Source organism: Vigna angularis, chromosome 10 (genome assembly GCF_016808095.1).
Source record: "Vigna angularis cultivar LongXiaoDou No.4 chromosome 10, ASM1680809v1, whole genome shotgun sequence".
NCBI classification, from domain to species: domain Eukaryota; kingdom Viridiplantae; phylum Streptophyta; class Magnoliopsida; order Fabales; family Fabaceae; genus Vigna; species Vigna angularis.
In genome coordinates this window covers 7,369,181-7,381,212 of record NC_068979.1, presented here as the reverse complement: position 1 = coordinate 7,381,212, position 12,032 = coordinate 7,369,181, and the positions used below count along the sequence as shown (strand labels likewise).

The following is a 12,032-nucleotide window of genomic DNA, read 5'->3' as shown; positions in this document are numbered from 1 at the left end:
AGAGTCCTGCACCCTCGACGACTTCTGGTTCTTCTCCTCGGAGGTTCGCTCCGCCTCCGTCGCCGCGACGGCACTTGAGCACTACGCCAGCAAGGATTGGATCAACAACGTTCGGTTTTACTTGTCTATGTTCCAGGAAATCCGCAAGTCCATCCCAAGCCTGAGAACTCCACGGTCATCCATCACCGCAACCTTTATGGCTGCTCCGTTTGAAGCAACCACCCACAGCCACTCCGAACCAGGACCTTAAAACGCATAAAAACCCAAAATTTCTCAAAATATAACCCTCAATTCCAGAGACGAATCTCGTATCGCACCCACCAACCTTAATCGAACCACAAGAACGTGGGAAACCCAATTTCAAATGGAATGAAACCCTACATCTAAAGTTGCAGAAGAAATCAGATGATCGAATAGAAAAACCCCCAAATCTTCAGAACAACTGAAACCCTAATCGTAATCTTAGAAGAGGAAACCGAAACCCTAATCGCAATCTTAGAAGAGGAAGAGGATTACGCCCTGAATCAAAACCTGCAGAACAGGAAATCAAAATCATCCACCCAAAATGTCTCGCCGCACCACAAGAAAGGAGGAACTCTACCAGGCCCAGCGAAAGAAAGGACGCCTCCCTGAGTCGCGTCATCGCCTCCCTGAGTAGCACCATCTCCTCCCTGCAACTTTTAAACAGAACCAGCAAAAAAAAAAGGGAAAGAAGAAGAACGTTCAACACGTAATAAAATATTTTGACGTATTAATTTTTTTTAATTTATTAAATTCCATGTCATCACTGCTAGTATATTAATTTTAATAAAATATCCAGCTCAGCATATCCACCTCAGCACAGTTTAACGCCGTTTGTGACAACTTAACGGTTAGAGAAAAATTGTCTCAATTTTACAAATATTTGAACTCGATTGAGATATTTTACAAATATATAAACTCAATTGAGACATTTAAAAAAATGAGGATCGAACTGAAATTTCCATACAAAAATTAGGACCGAGAATTTAACCCTAAAAATAAATATGATGCACTCAATTTTTCTCATTCCCGTGGTTCACAATGAAAAGCACAGTTCAGCAAGACAGGCTGTCCGAGGCACAGAAATCACATCAAACAGTATTAAGTAATAAAAAAAAGAGCTGCACCAGCCGGGAATCGAACCCGGGTCTGTACCGTGGCAGGGTACTATTCTACCACTAGACCACTGGTGCTTTTGTTTTGAAGGTAGATTATAAATATTTTAGATATAAATAAATATTTTGAGATACTTCATACTAAATTTCATGAAATTTCTTAAGTGGATTTGTACAAATTGAATACTTTTATTAACTTCATCTTTTGAACATAAATGTATGAACAATGAAAGATTCAGATCTCAATTTAAAATTCTTAACATTTCTCATATTTCTTTTCTTATCACATATTATAATTAGACCCGAATATATTTTGAATTTATAAAATAGTCACATTTTTTTCTTTTTAAAAAATAAACCTTTTTTTTTACAAGAGAACCTGATTTCCTTACGTAAAATACTAATTCTTTTTTACAACTTATAAGGTCTGAAAACTGTTAATGGACTGCCATTTGAGGTTGATCCAAGCCCGAAGTTAGGGCTGTTTGAAGATGGGTTACATCTTCTCCGTACTAGGCCCAACGACCAAGGTCTCAATAATTTAAAACTAATTTATAAAATTTTATATGTGAATTATGCTTATCAAATTTCGTGGATTAAATCCTTAAATTTATGATAATTTAAAAACATAGTGTTAAAACGTAACTTTGTGACTAATTTTATTATACTTTAATACTATGATTATTTATAGACATGAATTGTTTTTATAAAGTCATAAACCAAGTGGTCGTGCAATGTGAGGACTAGTCTTGAACACGATGCATTCCCCATGGTTCACGTGGTTGTAAGTTGCGAAGTCTAGGAGGGACAAAATCTTAGCGTTGACCTAAAAGCTCTCATGAATAAGCATAGAGTCATATATTTGTACAGCATTTAAGATAAGATGTGTCATCATAAATCAACAACAAGAAAAGTAAAAAAAATAAAGTAAAATTATTCACTGGTTGAGACAAATCTGTCGTTACACTGTGTCAATGGCTTCTGTTGTCCACCTTGGCAGAAGAAGAAACTGTGAGGGCACCTGTACAAGCAGTTATCAACTAAACTCACGTTCGCAGAATCGCGTTTCAGCGTCAACAAGGGTCGAGGAATCCCTCCTACCAAGTAATTCCCCCCCAACAGAAGCCTCCCCAACTGAGACACTCCCGTTTGGGGAGACACCGTTTTCACCGCAAACTGGGTCGCTATTCGCCCTGTGAACTGGTTATTCTCCAACGACAACGACGATAACTTCGGCACCATCGCCATGAACGACGGCAAAAACCCCTCCAGCTTGTTGTTGCTTAAATCAACCGCGATAAGCCCGCTCCGGGACTCCACTCCCTTATAAGGTGCTTCGACCTTCGTGAACTCGTTGAAGGATAGCGTCAACTGCTGCAACGACGGAAGCTCGAAGAAAACCGAAGGAATGGAACCGCTGATTCGGTTGGAGCTGAAATCCACCACCTGCAACCTCGTCAAATTCCCGAAGCTTTCACTCGACAAGACACCACTTAAATTGTTGTTCCGAATGGATATCTGAACCAGCGAAACAGGGAGCGATGCCGGCAACACTCCGGCGATGGAGTTATCGCTGAGATCGAGGTATTTAAGGTTTGTGAAGGAGTCCAAGTTGGATAGATAGGTGCTGAGTTTGTTGGACTGGAGTTCGAGTCTTTTAAGGTTGTGGAAGCCTTGTGGGATTGCTCCTGTTAGGTTGTTGTTGTCGAGGTAAAGCTCTTGGAGGGTGGGGAGTGTGCCGAGAGAAGGGGGTATCTCGCCGGAGAAGGAGTTCGACGAGAGACTGAGTCGGCGGAGGCGAGTTAGGTTTGAAAAGGAATCGGGAATTTGGGCGGAGAATTGGTTCTTGGAGAGATCGAGTGTTTGTAGAAAAGGAAGGTTCCACGTGAAGGTGAGAGAGCCAACATAACCCGCTTGGTCCAGCGCAAGTTCCGTGACTCGACTGAGGCCCGAAACGACAAGGTCGCATCTGAAGCCGCACGTGAATTTCTGGCCGAATAGGTTGTCGCAGGGGTCGACGGTGAAGTCCCAGGAACTGATGCAAGAGCCTGGGATGACCGAAGCTGGTTCCAAACCTCGCTTTAGCTCCTTCAGAACCTCTGCATCTTCCCAATGCGTCTTTGATTCAGCACCCAGTAATACCAGACAACAAATTGAGAAGATCGTAGATAGAGGGACACAGAGAGATCCCATTGGCACTTTCCACTCTGGTGTGAAGCTTTTGATTTTGATGGTGATGGAAGAAACGAACCACAAGAGAGAAAGGTGGGTTTTTTGTGAAGAGTAGGATTCTTCCTCTTTAAGTAGTTAGAGAACTTTTTTGAGTGAGTGGCTTCACGGACAGAACTGAACTCAGATGCTTGTTCGATGCAACAACCTTTTCTCTGTTGAGATTTATTTTTTTTAATTTATTTTTATTGTTTACAGAAAGAAGAAAGGGACAACCTTTTTCTTGTACAGTGAGTAGTGAGGGTTGTGGGTATTTATATATAGAATCTTGGGTTAGTAGTTGTTTTTTTAATTTTAATATATGTCGTCTAGCTGGGCTAGCCGTTATGTGTGGTTTCCTCTCACCAGGGGCCCGCTTCTTATTATCCGACTATTCATAAATTGTGGTTGGAAATGTCATATTATAATTAGGATTAAACATCATTTTTTATGGTTAAATATATTTTTAATATATGTTATATTTTTCATTTTTAATGGCTAAAATGGGTGGTTTCCTAAAAGGTTGTTTAGCACCTTATTGGTTAGTCGTGAGAAATAATGTAAGGTTGGTGAATATTGAGGCCACGTGGCACCTTGTGCCATGAAGGTTGTTGTGAAAGTGCTTCCCTTTGGTTTGGAGTTTGGGTCCCAATGCTAAGCTTAGTTATATGTGTTTAGACATTTTTATCATAACTTTAAATTTCAGCAAAGTCACTCAAATCACTTGTCTATCTTTTACAAATATATATAATCTCTGTAGTTGCTTCCAACCAACTTACCCAACCATTGGTAGTAAAAAAGAGTATTTCATATATTAGGTGTCACCCAAAGTCCATGCATTTGGTACGTGCATTTCTTCAACATCAACCAATATATAAATCCAACTTATTTTTAACTCCTCTATCTTATACTTAAATCTCACACTTATAATAATTAATGGAGCTTCAAATTGTCATGTTTTTTAAAAGTGTTATCTTTTTCTCCATTTATCTTTAAATTTAAGAAAGAGTTAACTTTTTATTTTTACTTGATTTATAATTATTTTTTATGTATATTTATTATGAAATAAAAATATTTTACTATAATAAAAAAAATATTATATTTCTTAATTAAAAAAAAAAAAAAACTTATGGTGATTGCTTATTATAATTAGGGATGGGATGGAACACAGAATGGGAATACCACATGCCTGTGCAACCTAAAATTGATGGTATTAACTTAAAAACAAAGATAGCACTAATAATATTTTTACACTGAATATAACTACTTAATAACTTTAATGTAATATTATAAGCATATAACATTTAAAAATTGTCCTCTGAGGAGAATGACGGTTTGGCAACCCATTTTTTTATATGCAGCCAATTGACAACTTTTTTTTTTAATAATAATATAATAGTAGTAACATTTTAATCAACCAGTATTAATATTTTTTAACAAGTAACTAAAGAAGTGGTTATACAGATAAATATTAGTTGTCAATATATCACTATTTATCTTGTTAGTTCAAATATTCGTATTATTATATTATTATATATAGTTGTCAAATGAAAACGAGTCAAAATATCATAAACCAAAAGAAAAGATATGTGCATAAATAGAGAAACACAAAAAGAAAAAAACCCTGGAGTTACTCACTTAAAAAGGTAAAATAAATTATTAGTTTTTTACATTAATATTAGCATACACATTGATAACAAATTATGCAGGTGTTGGAATGTCAATAACTGAACTATACATTATTTCTTATTTTAAAAAATAAAATGATCAAATTTATGGCTTGTTGTAAATGATTAAATATATTATCTTATTTTATATTTATCTTTTATCTTAGTTAATTTATTATTATTTTTATTTATATTTTAAGCTTAATTCATATTTTTTCTATTATTATAAATAAATGATCATATATTTAACTTCAAGATTAATTCTATATATAATTTTTTTTTATATTTAACGAGCGAAATAACTATTCCGTTTAATATATTGTCTCAGTTAAACCGTTTGTTTATTTTATTCATAAAAAAATGAAAGTTTTACAACAACCGAAACATTCGTCAATCAACTTAGTTGAATCCCTTGAGACGAGTTGAACGACTTAACAATTTTTATTTATTTTTGTCCATATTTAACTGACACCTATTAAATGAATAAGTTAGGATTCAATTTTTGGAGCCCATTTCATAAATTGATGAGTTGGGCCCCGTTTGGGGATAGGGCTTAGCTGTCGAAGGCCCGGCCTGTATTAAGTAGTTTTTGAACTCCATTATTGTGTGGTAGGCTAATAATTTGTGTACTATTCCCAGGATTTATGAATAAAGTATAAGATAAAATGAGAAAATTAAATTTATATATAGAATATGAATATTTTGATCTTAACGGCGTTATTGTCATTAATCTGGTACAGATTCTCTCTCCCTCGCCAAACATTCTCACGTTCTCAACATACCTAATTACCTATCCTCCTATCTTATGTCTCCTCTTAAATGTCTCTGCTACAACAATGCCCACTGTGTCAACACCTCCAATAACCCATTTTTTAAAATTATCTTCTGTATTTATAAAAAAATTGAAAAATAAAATAATAAATGTAAAGTGTGTGTAAAATTTGCTGGAATAATAATACCCGAATTACCATTCCTCCCAACACCGAATAAAAGAAGAATATTTTAAAAAACAACTAAAAGTCAAAACTTTTATAAAAATCTGCCATTTTCTAACTTCGTAAGGTTCAATTTATCCAAAGCTTATAATTTTATTCACACTTATGAGGATTAAATGAGACAGATTGCATACAAATGTGTGTAACAGTATGCAAACACGAGAAAGATTACAAAGGTAGCTGATTTAAATTTAAATGATTTTTTCGCTTAACCATTTTATCTTTTAATTATAAGATTAGATATATAGTGCTATCCCATTTCTCATTTTAAGAAAACAATTATTTGGAACTAATTTTAACTTGTATATAAAGTCTATAATTCTTAATAAATATTGAATATATATAGTTAAAAGCAAGGAACGTAGCATACACACCCAATGTAAACTTATAGTAATAACAAATAAAGTACATTCTTGCTGTTTTTGCAGACCACACTCTAGGCAAACACCATATATAGGGTAGTTAATTCTCTATACCTGGATAGAGATAGAGAGGTTTCTGGGTTTACAGGTCCAATAGGAAGATAGTAGAAAGCATATGCATGCATAAATAACAAGTGGTGGTAGCAGCTAGTTAACATTAATATAATTTACATGGGTTACTACTGATTGAGGCATGCAAATTGAAGTTGCAGTCAATTAAGCAAGGCGTAGATCGTCAGTTTTAAAGGGTTCTTCTCCATGGTGGTGATGTTGATGATGTGAGGGAAGATTCAGATGAGTATGGTGCTGACAGAATGCATAGAGGGTGGAGGCACCATTGGCCAGTGCAACTGCTGATTCCTCGTCTCCTTCATCGTGCAAAAGAAATTGTGGATGGATCACACACTTTTCCTTCTTATTGTTCCATTGTCAATCACACATCAATGAAACCAAATCAAAACAACAACATATGTATTTGCATCTAACTTTTATGTCTGTTCTACTCAACTTAATTTACCGACATATTCAAAGTTCTTACAAGTTCAAGCAGAAGATTTCCATTCATCTGCTCCAAGCTTTTAACCTGTGTATTATTCAATGATCTTCACATTATCAAGACTGGACCATAACTAAGAAAAACGTTGATTAATAACTATCTTACTTTAATTAATTAATCATAATATAATACTGACCTTTTTCCTACAGGTATCAGTCCGAGTTTTGATCACGTGGAACTGTGAAATAAAATGCACAAGAAACGTATCAGTTGAAAGCCTAAGGATAAGTAGTCATGTCTGGCAGTTAAATTAGCAATCTCACTTGAAAGTTGGTTTTATAACTCCTTTTTTTTTTCTTTCTCGAGAAGAAACAACAGAAAAGAAACACAGATATTGGCAGATAAACTCAGATGAATAGTTTGCAAATTTATTGTTCGATGAAAAGGATGAAGAATTGGAAACTACAGAACTGAAAGGAGGAAAACCAACAACTCTTAAATTTTTTTCCCATTCCATTGTTTACAAAAGAAACATTATCTTGACCAGCTAGATAAGGTTTGCTCTTTTTTCATTTTTTTCATTTTTTTCATTTTGCAAGGATGAATAACTTGGCACCCTTCTTTTCTTTGCATATTCTCTTCACAGGTATGGTCCTGTACTTACTCATGTGGCTTGTGTTTCTTCAGCTTTCAATTTTAGAGGTTTAAGAAGTTATCTTAATCTAGTGAAAGGGAAAAGTCTGAACCGAAGAAATTCCTGATGACAATATGGTTGGTATTCACATGGTGTGTTTTGATTTCATACAAATGCTCTAGTTTATAAGAAGCAGTTTGACTCAATCAGATTATTGAACCTTGTAAAGGTCAGATCATCTTAGTTCATGATTTAGGATTTGACTGACTCCAAACTTTTTTTTCCAGTTTTACACTGGCATGTTAATCATATTCAAAATTTGAGCTACTGTTTACGTTGATGTAAGAGTTGGAATACCCTTATTATATTCTCTTATTTATTTTTGCCCATGAATAACTTAACAGAAGCCAGTGTGAATTTTTTTACCTTTCGCTCGCGTATTTTCCCTATGGAAGAAACCATATCCTCTTCAAGAGTTCGCAGTTGCTGGAAGCTCAGCTCGTCCAAATCCAAACCCTCACCAATCCTGTGCCTTTTGCAAGTCACACAACTCAGAAATGAGCTTTATTCAACCATTCCAAAACAATAAAGACGCGTAGTAATAAAGACATCACTCTTTTTAACATGTTACCTGATCTGTCTCCTGAGTTTGTTGTTAATATCTTTCAGCTTCTTCAAGTTCTCAAGCATTTTCTGATTGCAATAACACACATAATAAGAAAATCAGGAAGCAAATCGAAAGCAGCACCGTAATCACAAGAAACAAGAGAGAAATAGGAGTGGTTGGGTGGTTAACCTCATAGTGGGAACGCCACAGATCGATATCCCCCAAAGTCTTCTGATACTGATCAACGATCTTTTTTGTGCTGATTGAGAAGAAATAAGAAGTGGAATAAGAGAAAAGAAAAGGAAAAGATGAGAAAGAAGATATTGGATGGATGGATAGAAAGAAAGAGATAAGAGAGTGGAGAGTAGGGTACGGACGTAAGGCCAGGACTAATATATTCATGCATCTTGTTGTTTTTTGAGAACATGATGAGTGAAACCTTGGCATCACAGAGAACACTGAGTTCATGAGCTTTCTTGAAGATACCATTCCTTCGCTTGGAGTAGGTGACTTGCCTGTTGGTGGGGTTCTCAATCAACTTTATCTCAATTTTGCCGCGACCCATCTGGAGATCGATGGATGGATCTCTCTCACAACTAACCTACCTTACCTTGGCTTGGCTTAGCTTAGCTTAGCTTAGCTTCTACACTGCTCTGGATCTTCTTTTGCTTCCCTTTCCAACCACAGATATTAATAGAGGGAAGAGCAAAGGCAGTAATAAGGCCAAGAAGGAGTTCAGTGAATAGAAACTCATACAAACAAAAAAGAAAAAGGTGGAGAGCAGTGAAGAGCCTTTCCCAAATGGGAAGGCTAAGCTGCCAAAGAAAAAGTAGGCTTGGAGTGTAACTCCGAATAAATTCCAAATTGGTGAAACTGTGTGGAAAGCATACCCACGCACTATTCGACAGCTGGTACCCCTTTAATTAATACCCAGCGACCCTCTTCATACTTCAATTTATTGGACAATAATGCCACATCCATTCTTCACTTCCTTAAATCATCACTCCATTTTCTGTTAAACTGCACTTTAGCTAGGAGAAAAGTACAAATCAACTATATATCACTGAAGTCTTAAATAAGTACTACACATTTCATATGGAACTTAAGATTAATGACGTGGTTAACGTTGTAATCACTGGTTGAATTGATCCCGTGTTTTTTTCTCAATAGTAAGTAGTACCATAAATTTCCGCATTTGAGTTTTCTTAGTAATTTTTCCCTCCAAGAAACCTACTACCTTACCATGATTGATTGCTTTTATTTCTGTCATGATGAGTGCAGTGGAAGTCTTATAATTACTCCACAGATGATATCACGAAACATCAACTCCATTTGTATTCATCCAAGAAATCATGGAAAAGGAATAACTTTGGCAAAGAGTGCTAATCAGATATCAAATTAATTTACAAAGCATACAACTGGTGGGATTACAAAGGTATATCTGTCTAAACAGACAAAGACATATTTATGTGTGTGTGTATATATACATATATATATATATATATATATATATATATATATATATATATATATATATATATATATATATATATATATATATATATATATATATATATATATATATATATATATATATATATATATATATATATATATATATATATATATATATATATATATATATATATATATATATATATATATATATATATATATATATATATATATAGTAATAAGGTGGAAGAAATTGAAGCAAATGAGACAAATTAAGGTTTAAGAGAGAAATGAGAGATATATTAGTAAGGGTAATGGAATGGAGAGCAGAAGCAAGAGAAAAGAGAAGAAAGAGTTTGATGTTGAAAGGTGTTACAGCACGTAGATGGTGTTGTGAGTAGTGGACTGGTATGAGCATGGTGTCATTATTGTATATAGGCATAGGTAGCGAGCTTAGCTCGGTACTGTACTATGCCAGTTACAAATTATTTATCTCTCGTCAATATCGAGGCATGGAAATGTGATGGAGAAAGTTCGAAGATATTAACGTTGTTTGGTTGCATATGACCCGTCCCATCTTTCTCTAACCCACTTCCTACACCCTTCCCTGTCTAATTCCTGTTTTTCACTTCACTCACATGTCTCCTTCTCATTCTAACTTCACTCTTTCTTTCGTTTTCAACCTCTCTAATCTCATATATTACTTTTTATGCTATAAGTTTTACGTGCGAGAGGTGTAAGAAAATTACTCACAGATACCAACAAAGAGGTAAATATATAAAAAACTATCATATCGGTAACAATCAAGCTTAATTATGCTATGAACGAACCTCTGCTGTCTCTGCTGTGCAATAACTGGTGTAAGGTTAAGGTGTTGCAAGGTTTTGACTGCATGATGATTTGGGGAAGGCTCCAAATTCATCAATCAATCATTCCATCGTCTCAATCTATCTATAAAATGTAAATAGTATTATCTCTAAAACAAATTATATAACAGTATTTACAAATAGCAACTGTGAAAGAGGATTGAAAACATTAAATTCAAGACATGTTTATCGTTATCAATTAATTTTTTTTATTTTAAAAAATTGACTGTTTCACTGCTAGATAAAGCATTGTTTTTCTGAAGAACACTACAGAATTCCATTAAAAATAAAGGTTGAATGAATATGTTGGAAAGTTTTTAATGTAAGAAAATAGATTGAAATAGTTGAAGTTTTTCTTACCCGTTTTCACGATGAATACGAAGCAACCACGATTCCATGGATTGGTTGTGGCTTTGTTTGTGGATTGATGCACACAGACCCACAGACACAGTAGCTATACCTAGGTCTGCTGGATTTGACTTCCCTTCACTTCACAAATTCTCATCCTCTCCATATGAATCTCCGTTTCAAAACAAATGAAAAAATATATTTCGTTACAGATCTTTTTGACAATGTTTTAACACAGTAAGCATGTTCTTGTTATTATACTCTAAATTCAACAAAAAAAATGCCAGATGTATCATATCAAAATATTATAAAAAAGTCTATGTTAATATTATTATCTATTTTTTTTATGAGTTAAAACAAAAAGAGAAAAAAAAACTATCAGGAGAGAAAACAATGAATAAAAAGTTAATTATGTATTTTGTCTTGCAAAAGTCAATCAAATTTTATTTTACTTTTAAATCCTTTTTGAGTGCTTTAAATATTTGAATTTCTTAAAACAGGTAGGATTGGTTTACTTAATCTTAACCATGATAATAATACTAATGGCTACCAGATGGTGTTAACTATGACAATATCAGTCTATTTTGCAGTGTTTTATACACTATACATTAAGAAACAGTTTTTTTTTTTTTTTTTACTAAAATACATTGAGAGATTGTTAAAAAAAAGTTTGTTGTTCCACCTGGTTGCTTCATGTTGTCTTTATAAATACCATTTAACATTTTTTGTTAAATGATGATGTGTTATTTTAATTCATAAATTTTTCTTCTTTTACATTATGGATTATTTTGTTTTGTAAGGATCATATTTACTATTTTTTTCACAGATTTTTTGTCTTGTTCTTATATTATGAAAGTATTAGCATAAAATATTTTTTCCAAAAATCTACTTAGATGATTTTCTTTGTTATGTTTGAAAATTATGTGTACTTTACAGTAGAGAAACTATGATATTTTAACAATTTTTTATAATAACCTTTTGACAATAGATCATTTTGACAATAGATCATGTGTCACTACTTTATTAGTTTGTTTGAATTTATTTAAAAAAAATATTTGAAAGAGTCATCTTATAAAAAAAAATTGTCAAAAAAATATTTTCTATATTAAAAAGGTGATTGTTAATAATAAGGATCTTATGGTAGGTACAAAAAATGTCACATCTTATAAAAGTGTTTCATTAGAAGATGTTTGATGAC

At 33.8% G+C, this 12,032-nt stretch overlaps 2 protein-coding genes and 1 non-coding gene across 5 annotated transcripts; all 3 read right to left on the bottom strand.

Moving 5' to 3' along the window:
* Nucleotides 1-1,143: 1,143 nt before the first annotated feature.
* On the bottom strand, nt 1,144-1,214 carry TRNAG-GCC (transfer RNA glycine (anticodon GCC)). Its single transcript has one exon. It is a non-coding gene; the product is annotated as a tRNA-Gly (tRNA).
* Nucleotides 1,215-1,951: 737 nt separating this feature from the next.
* On the bottom strand, nt 1,952-3,577 carry LOC108335278 (receptor-like protein 53). The gene has a single exon (XM_017571257.2). It carries the CDS (start codon nt 3,327-3,329, stop codon nt 2,070-2,072), a length of 1,260 nt encoding a protein of 419 aa, XP_017426746.1. The 5' UTR covers nt 3,330-3,577; the 3' UTR covers nt 1,952-2,069.
* A 2,796-nt stretch (nt 3,578-6,373) lies between these two features.
* On the bottom strand, nt 6,374-9,118 carry LOC108335059 (agamous-like MADS-box protein TM6). 3 transcript variants are annotated; one of them, XM_017570984.2, is made up of 7 exons: nt 8,543-9,118; nt 8,355-8,424; nt 8,190-8,251; nt 7,985-8,090; nt 7,121-7,162; nt 6,967-7,011; nt 6,374-6,796 (listed from the first exon to the last, which is right to left on the bottom strand). In XM_017570984.2, the coding sequence occupies exons 1-7, from the start codon at nt 8,728-8,730 to the stop codon at nt 6,719-6,721; spliced, it is 591 nt and encodes a 196-aa protein (XP_017426473.1). In that variant the 5' UTR covers nt 8,731-9,118; the 3' UTR covers nt 6,374-6,718. The 3 variants fall into 3 exon arrangements, with proteins under 3 accessions (XP_017426473.1, XP_017426472.1, XP_017426470.1); XM_017570983.2 differs by having other exon boundaries at nt 6,374-6,839; nt 8,543-9,091; XM_017570981.2 differs by having other exon boundaries at nt 6,374-6,842; nt 8,543-9,082.
* Between the last annotated feature and the right edge of the window lie 2,914 nt (nt 9,119-12,032).

Excerpts from the sequence above, each read along its gene's own strand:
- LOC108335059 (XM_017570981.2), bottom strand. The coding sequence starts at position 8,730 with ATGGGTCGCGGCAAAATTGAGATAAAGTTGATTGAGAACCCCACCAAC. Across the intron at positions 8,425-8,542 it reads TATATTAGTCCTGGCCTTAC|CACAAAAAAGATCGTTGATC; the intron begins GTCCGTACCCTA and ends CTTCTCAATCAG. Across the intron at positions 8,091-8,189 it reads AAACTCAGGAGACAGATCAG|GCACAGGATTGGTGAGGGTT; the intron begins GTAACATGTTAA and ends GACTTGCAAAAG.
- LOC108335278 (XM_017571257.2), bottom strand. The coding sequence starts at position 3,329 with ATGGGATCTCTCTGTGTCCCTCTATCTACGATCTTCTCAATTTGTTGT.